General features: G+C 42.1%; 1 protein-coding gene across 1 annotated transcript; it reads left to right on the top strand.

Annotated features, from left to right (window-relative positions):
* The first annotated feature begins 607 nt into the window (after window positions 1-607).
* On the top strand, window positions 608-9,546 carry MSRB2 (methionine sulfoxide reductase B2). The gene is made up of 5 exons (XM_030497582.1): window positions 608-735; window positions 2,140-2,246; window positions 3,200-3,276; window positions 6,946-7,093; window positions 8,619-9,546. The coding sequence occupies exons 1-5, from the start codon at window positions 633-635 to the stop codon at window positions 8,724-8,726; spliced, it is 543 nt and encodes a 180-aa protein (XP_030353442.1). The 5' UTR covers window positions 608-632; the 3' UTR covers window positions 8,727-9,546.
* The last annotated feature ends 523 nt before the right edge of the window (window positions 9,547-10,069 follow it).

Raw genomic sequence — 10,069 nt, 5'->3', positions numbered from 1 at the left:
AGGTTAAAAAGAAAGCAATTTTGTATTAAACACCATTATTAGCTTTGTTATCCGGTGCAATTAAAACAGCTCCTTCCACATCCTTCAGTAATGATGACATAATTCCAAATCAGAAATGGAGCTATGGGGGCAAAACCCCCAGACAACAGCATTAAGGCTTAACCTGGCAAACTGACTTGTGTTTAGGTCTAGCTTTTAAGGATAGGAGCCCAAATTAAATGGCGTGTCCTATTACAGCTGTATTTACAGACCAAGTCAAAGCACCTGTGACTGCAAATCACACCACGTTCTCACTCAACACAACTAAGAGCAATGCCTACAAGACGCACTTTAAGAGCACTTTCGCGTGTAACCACCAAGACGCGTTCTCCTTAAAAACAACTTCTAACAGCGGCAAGCAAATGCCTTTGACAGGATCGTGTTGCATTTTAAGCTGAGCTCTTAAGGAAGGGATATAAACCTTCACCTGCAAACGCTGCATTGCTGTTTAAGGGGGTGATTTACTCATAAGGCGCAGTTACGCAGGTTGAACACACGGGTTACACATAAACGCGGTGGGGGCGGGACCGGGAAAGACGCCGGACGCGGCCAAAGCCGCGTCCGGCGTCTTTCCCGGTCCCGCCCCCACCGCTATGGCGTCTCTTCTGCTCCGCAGGGTGGTTGGGAGCTGCCGCCTCCTCTTCTTCCTCCATAGAGGAAGCTCCGGCAGCAGCAACAGCAGCCGCGGTGTCACAGGTACCCTCTGCCCGGAGCATGGGGAGATGGGGGGAAAGGACAGGAGCTGCCCTGCGAGGGGAGGGTATCCCCGACCCCCATGTCCTCTAGCTGGCTAGAGGGGGCTAAGGCAGCCCGTTGCAGGTGTTTCTCTCGAACTGGCAGGCTAAACTGTAGGGGTTTATAGTTAAACTGTGATTTTAAGTTTCCTTTTTCCCCCCCCATGTCACCTCTGCATTGCAAAAGATGAGTCCGGACAAGCATTCATTGCTCAGGGGCTGATTTTTTTAACAAGGGTCCTATGTTGATGGGCAATAAGTGTGGAGGTAGTTCCCCACCTCACACTTTTGATTAGGAAGGAATGAAACTGTTCTATTAATTGTTTTTCAGACAATCTGTTAATTATTTTCCAATCCCATACCGTCATAAGTGTTCTGTATGGTGTGTACAGACTCGTACACTTTTCAGCCTTGGAGAAGAGAAGCTGTGTGGAGACCTCATAGCAGCCTTCCAGTATCTGAAGGAGGCCTGCAAGGGTGCCGGAGAGGGCTCTTCATCAGGGACTGTAGTGGTAGGACAAGGGGTAATGGGTTCAAACTTCAACAGGGGAAGTTTAGATTAGATATAAGGAAGAAGTTCTTTACAGTGAGGGTGGTGAGGCGCTGGAATGGGTTTCCCAAAGAAGTGGTGAATGCCTCACCCCTGGCAGTGATCAAGGCCAGGCTGGACAGAGCCTTGGGCGACATGGTCTAGGGTGAGGCATCCCTGCCCATGGCAGGGGGGTTGGAGCTAGATGATCTTAAGGTCCTTTCCAACCCAAACCATTCTATGAGTCTATGTTTCAGAAGAGGCATTGCTGCACGTTGTGCACCATTATGGGTGACTTCTCCTCTCCGGTTGTGTGTCCCTCACATAACTATGGCCCCATTTCTTTTGGGCTGTAGGTGTTTCTTTCTTCCACTGCTCCTTATCACCACTTTTCACAGAGGCCTGTGGAAGTTGCTAGCCTTTGACAGCCCATAAATGAGCACTAGTTGTGTCTGAGGGTTTCCAAGAGGCAAACTGCCAAAGCTTTCAGTGGTACCCAGGGATGAGGAAGGAGCACCAACCATACCAGCAGTTGTCCTAAGCCACATCAGAGGGCTGCGCTGGGCGGGTGGATGGTACCTTGGGGGGTAGGTGCCCATTTCCAATCAGACCCTTCCCAAGTGGTGTGCTGGAGCTGCAATCTTTATGTTTCACACAGAATGGAAAGCAGATGCAAAGTCCTGCACTCACCCCTGCACTTATGTCCCTGAACTGCCCTCCTGTGCTCTGTGCCCACAGAAACTCTGGGAGAATTGAGCTAATGATTGAAAGCATCAACAGTCTATGTTGAAATGGTTTGAAAATTAATGCGAACTGTCTTTCCATATCTAACTGAAGGCACAGGCTCCCTGACTAAACAAGCTGAAGCAACTGCTGCTACAGACTGGGAAAAAAAATTGACTCCAGAGCAATTCTATGTAACCAGACAAAAAGGAACTGAACCGGTAAGCAAAAGCATTAATGCTGTCCAAAGTTAAGCCACCTCCTCTGCCTGCTGGGCAGAGAAAAACCTGCTTTGGGGAGCTGTCACCACTCACTTGCTTCCCCTGCCTTGCTGTGGATGAAAATAAGACTCAGCATACTGAACTGGGTGGATTCTGTTCTGATCCAGACTGGTTTGCAGATGAAAACACATTCTACATTCTTTTCGTACTTTGTTGGAGCTTTTTTCCTCTGGGATACAGCCAGCTCAGCCGTCTGTGTGGCAGTAGTGGAGGCCTCTCCAGAGGAGAAGGAGATCATACTTTGGTCCTATAGTCCCCTTTTTTTGACTATATGTAGATTAGCCGTGGAAATCTTATACATAGCACTCCGTTCAGGAGCTGGGTATCCCTCTTGTGCCACATCACCACCCACCTTGTCCCCACGCTTTGCTTCCATGATGGAGGCCAAGTAGTGTTGTGGGTGTCCCCAGCCCAAAGCCGGGGCTTCTGCACGCGTGGAGCATGTACCGTGAGAATAAATCATGTGAACCGTGCCCAAATCCTTATCTATAAAATAAGGATCCCAATTCCAGACCATGCAGGGAGGAGAGAGTCCCTTTGTAGAGCCACTTTGAAGTCGTGGCACTCCACAGCAGAGCCCTGGTCTTTGGGATCCTGCACATTTCACAAGTTCCTCGGAGGTCACGACTCCGGCCCTGGTACCTGGGTGATTTATGCATCTGACTGCTCTCGAAGTTTCTGGGGGCAGGGGGTAGTCTTCACTATTAATGCAAAGGCATCCTCCCCTTCATTTCTCTAGGCTGCTAATGTTTGTTCTTCAAAGCCCCCCTGTGAAGCCGCCTTTTTATGGTTTTTCTCCTGTTTTGAATCTGATTCCTACATGCTTGTTCCAGATGGTGAGCTTTTAAAGACCTGCATTATTAACTTCCCTTTTTTTCTTCCTTTTTTAAAAGCCATTTAGTGGGATCTATCTGAATAACACAGAATCAGGAATATACTACTGCGTGTGCTGCAATGCCCCGCTGTTCAGGTAACACCCTTTAGATTTCACGGCATCCTTAAAATGTCCAAACTATGAGAGGAGAAGCAGTATCTTTTCATGAGAGGAATGAGAAGCTTAGGTCAGAAGAACAATCCTTTGGTGCCAGAGTGCTATGTACAAGATTTCCAGGATACCTGTGGTGATACAGGTACAAGATAAGCCCTTTTCTCGAGCATGTGAGGGTCTCCAGTGGCCAGCAGGCAGTAGTTGCTACTTTAAGGTCTGCCTTTTTCTCGCACCACACACACTTTTGTCCTTTTGGTTGATTATAATTCTGTTGAAGAGAACTATAAGCCACAAAATACATGTATTTATGTGTGAGTGTCACTGTATGTTTGCTCTGTTCTCATGCTCTTCCACAGCTGACTTCTGCCACTTACGCTGCTGGGCAAGAGAGACCTTTGGTCTGCCTTACTATAGCTGTTATGTTCTTACTGCTGGGTCCTTCATACTGGAGCTGAGACCTTCTCTTCACCTCCACCCCCTTCTTGCTCCCTAAATTAAGCTCCACTATTTTTGTCTTTTTGGCTACGTTTACTTTTTAAAACCTGACTGCAATTGACTGTGCTGTTAACCTCTGTGCTCTTTACAATACTGCATATTTTGCAACTTCGTTAAAGTCTAAGTGAAAGGAAATAGAATGCCTCAGAGTAGGATGTTCAGAGGGTGTTCTGTTCTCTGTAACTGAACCAGAAAAGACAGTTCCTCATATTTTTGATCTAGAAAATAGCCTTTATTTATCCCCAACTGAGAGTTCAATGGAATATGGCTGATATGCCCATTTTTATGAAGACTTGAAAGGATGCATCACAGATCATGGGAATGCTGAGGAACAAGAGATCTGGATAGTAAGAAAGGGGGAAAAATCTAACGGCTGTATTAAAAATAAACCTAAACTAAGCAATTAAGTGGTAAAATTGGAGGCTGATAATTGTGAACCATTAGTTTTCCTTTGGCCAAGTACAGAAAACTATTGTTATGCAAACGAACATTTGCTTAAACATATCTTTTTCTGCAGAGATTTGATAATAAACACTTTTACATACATTTACTTCAGAACGTAGAATGCATTGCAGAATATTCTGAAGACAAATACGAAACCTAAAAATACCTCTGGAAAATTCAGACAAATAGAGAAATTTTAAATTATTAAGCTGTGCAAGAGTTCCTTCAATTCCCTCAAATGTTCCTTCAATTTAGGCTTCTTTTTTTATTAGACAATAGATACTGACAGGCCAACATGAAGAGAGATGAGCACTGGAGGGAATAGCTTCTGATGCTAAACTAATAACAAAACAACAATATAACCAAACAGTCATGCTGCTTTTTGCAGTACCCAGCTCTCAGAGAGTATAGGCACTTTTGTTTAAAGCATAACATAATGCTGAGCCTTACAGGCTGATACAGAGAATAAAAAGAAAACCTAAACTTACAGGAAAAAAAAAAACCCAACATCTTAAGAAAATTGAAAATTATTAAATGTGCAGAATGGTCTGAAAATATCTTTTCCATGAATGCATTATGTTGTGGAGGACACCAACAATGAGTGAAAAAATGGTATTTGATAAGAGATCATTTACCATGTTTATTTCCTAGTGCATTAAAAGTGCCTTTTCGTTTTTCAAATGCATTAGATCATTGGCTACAGGTAAACATGAAGCATTTCCTCCTTTCTTTCAAAGTATACACGTGTGTGTATACATTTTTACCAGAATTTATTACCTTCCGCTACCAAATATTCATTTGAAAGAGTTGGAAATACACAGAACAAACCCCTAACCTTTATAGATAGCAAATTGTGGTGCTTTAATGAAATCTCAAACCTTCAGCAAACCATAAACCTACAGCTGAGATTCATACAGCAAAAAGCACTTTTCAGAATTATCTGGATTCCATCCAGGACGACTGAAATAGGGATCAAAGTAAATGACATGTGCTGGAGGAATGGTGTGTCGAAGGCTAATCCAATGCATATGTTTAGGGAAAGTCCATTTATCCATAAATTAAGTGGTGAAATACTTCAAAGGACAAATATGATCTTGAACAGCAATATTTTGGGGTACTAAAATGTTTCTATTAGGGAATCTAAGTGATATTACTATTAGTAAAACCACACAGAGACCATTTCTGTTGAGAGCTAGTTTAACAGTTCACAAGATTGATCCTTTAGCAGTGGAAAACATCTACAATAAACTGAAGTATTGTGAGTGGCATGTAAGGGACGCAGTCAGTCAGGGTCAGATGCAAAACCTACATAGCATTAAAGACCTTCCTTGACTCTGCAGGGTTTCAGAGAGGATCCTTGTACCTGTATATGAATAAGCAGAAGAATCCCTGTGTCAAAAGAGTTCTGATTGAAATATTTTGAAAATAAAGAAGAATCAGTGCAGATATATGTCAGGGAAACTCAGAAGTCATATGCAGACATTTGTGTTCCCCCAGGTTATTCTTTGGGTCTCTGGCTGGTAGGCAAAGTGTTGGTGTGGCAAGGGGAGGCAGGGAGCCTTTTTTGGCTGGGGAGGAATAGGCCTGGAGCCTTAAATGCATTTTCGCATAAACACAGAGTCTGCAAACTGCATTTTCTCCGGTGCAGCCTGCTTCTGTGCTGTGTCCTATTTCTCCCCAGTTTTAAGGAAGGGAGGAGGTGGGAGATCTTTTGTCGTGGGTCTTCATGGATTGATGTGAAGGACTGAGCAACAGCTCCCCCAGAAATTAACCTTTGGTCGTTCTGTATTTGCAAATTCTCCTTTATTTCCACAGTTGCATTGCTCAAAGACAGCTCTGTACAGTTAATTATAAAACACGTGCTGAAGCATGTCCTGTTCTTTGGGTTGGATTTTTTAAGCTTTTTGCCCACCTTGTTTTGTCTTGTCTTTCTAAAAGGCACTGCAAGTAAGATTTTTATGTTTTTCTCCGCTGTATTAATGTCCCACCAAAATATACATGATCTATACTAGATATTTTGCTTTAAATTCTCTATTGACTAATGGACTCGCACCGACCACAGAAAAGCTGGTGTTGGTGTCTCCATCCACCACTAGATGCCAGTAAGAGCATTGGGTTTGCAAAATGGGATAAACCGTGGAAAATGGGGAGGAAACGGTCGTACAGGGTCTCCAGACTGCTTACCCTATGAGTATGTGAGTCTGTCTTCATTTCTCACTCTAACTCACACTAGGCCACTCCTCACTAGGAGAAGGTACTTATTGCTATCAAAGCTTGCTCAACTTTAAACAGGAGGGATTGTCTAATTTCTGTATGCTAAATCTCAAAAATATTTTCTGATCATATTTTCCAACATACTCTAGGTTTTAATATGCAACTAAACAGGATTCGTAATCCTGGATGTTAACAGGAGGCACCCACAAGTGCCTCAGTTGTTGGAAGAAGCTTTTTTCAAGCTTTATAGAATGCCAATCTGTCAGTGAAACAGAAACAGTGAAGCAAAAGCTCATGTTGTGGACTGATCAAGAATTCCCTTTGGAAAAGAGCTTCCAGCACAGTCTGATGCCAGTGAGAAAACTTATACTGTGCCAAATATTATTAATAGCAGTACAAGACAGGGATGAGGGAAAAAATCCAATGTTCTTATGAAAATTGGGTTTTTTTGTAACATGTCTGTTATTTATTAAGAAGAAGATCTGATTTCCCCTTTAGCTCAGAAAAGAAGTACAATTCTGGGACTGGATGGCCATCGTTTTCTGAGGCTTATGGTACCCGTGACAGAGATGAAAGCAATACCAATATCATGAGACGACCAGATAACTCATTGGGCTCAACTAGAACTGAAGTTGTCTGCAAACAGGTATGTTTATTTTGGAGGTGATACCCAAAAACCCACATCTTAACAAATAAATTTTCTTTGTGCCCATGAATGAATCTACCTGAATACAGTAGTGAGAATTACTATTAGTGATAGTGATTATCACTGCAACTGTTCAAACACAAGTAGTTTGAAGTATCAAGTATAAGCAGTTGGTTTGGGTTGAAGAAATGATGTGACTAGGGAGAGTAGTTGTTTAAGTATAGCCAAGGGCTGGAGTTTAGACAGAAAATGTATTCAGATGACCTCAGGTGAACTGCAGGACTCTGAGAAGGGACACTGAGATTTAGGCCACGTATTTGCCCCATCACAGGGGCAGTTCTTCCTAATTCAGTCCTCCTAAGTGTTTGCTGAAGCTGTTCTTAAAATATGCAGTGATGGAAACACCACAGCCACTGAAGCTTATTACTATTTGTCCTGCAATAGAGTGGTTGTGCCCTGCATCTTCACAGCTATCTTCTATGAGTTCTCTTATTCCACAGAAGTCACCCTTCTATTTTGAGTAGCTATTTTGACTCCCTCAATCATCTCTTTTCTAGACTAAAAAGGGCTGGTTCTTTCTATGCAGTGGTTTTTAATGTGTTAGTCGTCTTGTTGCTCTATTTTGCACTCCTTCCAATTGATCATTTTCCTTCCTAAAGTACAGCGCAAACCTGGACATAACACTGCAGGTGTGCGTAGCCTGCATCGGAGGTCAGAGGCTCTGTAGGTGTGTTACAGATAGTGTTCCTGATCTTACACCTTTACCTTTCCACAGCCCATGACCCATACTTGTTTTAGGACCTGCTGTAATACCCAGGTCCTCTTCTAAAGAACTGCCACCCCTAACCATTTCTTCCCAACCTTAAATCTGTGCTGTTTATTACTTTTGTTAAGGTATAAAAGCATGCAGTTGAGGTTAATGAATTGCATCTTAGGCTTTTGGGTTTGGGGTTTTTTTGCTTGTTTTTCCAAACTGTTAAGATTGCTTACACTGCCCTCCAGTGTGCTTGCAGCCCATTCTAACAGGATTAGGTATTATCTGTAAATGTAACAAGCATCTACTGCAGAGTTCATGTTTGCAGGAATATCCAGTAATCACCTTTCAAGAACCCCAGCTGAAGATAACCTTCCAATTGTATGCTAAGCCACTGATAGCGATTCTGAGTCTTATTTTTTCCCATCAGTAATTTTGGGGGGAACATCCTAGCTGACCTATGAGAAGGACCTACAGTGACTGCCTCAATTAATTTTCATTATATATTGAGATGTCTAGATCCTCACTTTTATTTCCTATACTTTCTGTCATTAGTACCTTTCGACTTCCTCTTCTGGCATCTGCTTGCCTGGGGGCAGATATTTGCCCACTGACAAAAGGTGATTACTCCAGGATGTATTTCTAGTCTCTCCCCAAGACTCCCCCACCAACATAATTCAATGAATTCATCATACAAGTTTCTTAATTCAAGATAGTACCAAGTCGATCCGTAATTGCAGTGGTAATAATGGTACTTAATTTCTGTTGCAGTGTGACGCCCATCTAGGCCATGTGTTTGATGATGGTCCCAAACCTTCTGGGCAGAGGTTCTGTATCAACAGTGTTTCATTAAACTTCAGACCAGGCTCTGGTCAGTGAGAAGTGGATGTCTGTGGCTTACAGAACATCCTTTCACTGCTCATACCACAGGCTTGTCAAAAACTTATGCTTTTAATATAGAACTCAGATTTTAGTACTTACACCACTGCAGCTTTGCTTTCCAGCTATTATCAGTGTTGATAAAATACATACTTTCGTGTTAAATCTTTGGCAGTCTGCCTGTTCATGGTTCGTGTGATGTAAGTGTTGATCTGTTTATTGTATTTTTTTTAATTAAAAATAAAATATCTATGCAATAGTTCACATTCATAATTACCAATATGAACTGCACTGAGGCTGCTGAAATGGAGTACTCTCCTGAACCTGACTTTGCCTATGCTCAACAGTAGTTGTGGCACCCAGGAATACAGATGTACAAAAGCCAAAGCTTTTACTTCTGTAAAATCATCATATCCTTCTAAAGGGAAGTAAAAATAACATGAATCTCCAAAATAAGGTTTGAGATGGGTCTTTTTTTCCTGATGTGAGAGGCCTTTAGCCAAGCCAAGTGACTTTTCCATGAACCCATAGAAGCAGAAGGAGGGCCTAATTAAAACTATTCCAGGCAATGGAACCAGTGGAGACACGGAGTCTTTCTTCTTTAAAATCAATGACTTTGATTCTGTGTTTAATAGCTGAAGTAGGGTTTGCTCTAGGAACTTTCTCTTACAGAAATGATATGATAATAATGTAACAGTCTGTGTAATATCTCCAGACTTCTGTTATCACTTGTGTATTTCAAAATAAAAATGAATGTGAAATTGACTGTATTGGGGGATCAAAAAACATGTTCAGTAAAGTGATGCTTTTGTTGAAAACATGCCTTGTCTCTTCTTACTTGCACGTGTTTGTAAGTAATTCTGTATTCTCCCAAGCATTGTCACCATGGTTTGCTGTAACAGGAAAATGGATTGTATGTTTGTTAAATTGAGCTTTCCCACTTTCAGATTTTTTCCAGAGAAAATAATCTCTGAGTCAGAACATCAGCTTCACTAAACTGGCTGGATTTAAATGCTTCCCTGCTGAGAGTTACTAGGCAACATCTCATTTGGCTTTACCTATAACAGGCTGTTTCCATTCTCCCCACTTTGGTTGCCTCAGTAATAAAAAGGGTGTGTTCATTTACTAGTGTAGTCTTAAAACTGTTTAATGTCTTCAGAAAATGGACCTCTATTTCACTGAATTCACTTTTGCTTCTGTCTTGGAGCTCTGCAGTTTTTCATTCTCCTGTACTTTCTACAGAACTCTATAATTTCATAACTTCTAAAAACAATGTATGAGGACAACGATCACTACAGCCAACCTAAACCAGAACAGCACAAAGGCCATCAGAGGCGTGAAGC

The sequence above is a fragment of the Strigops habroptila genome, chromosome 1, assembly GCF_004027225.2.
Source record: "Strigops habroptila isolate Jane chromosome 1, bStrHab1.2.pri, whole genome shotgun sequence".
Classification (NCBI taxonomy): domain Eukaryota; kingdom Metazoa; phylum Chordata; class Aves; order Psittaciformes; family Psittacidae; genus Strigops; species Strigops habroptila.
Note: the sequence above shows the minus strand (reverse complement) of the source record. Positions and strands in the feature narration are given on the sequence as shown.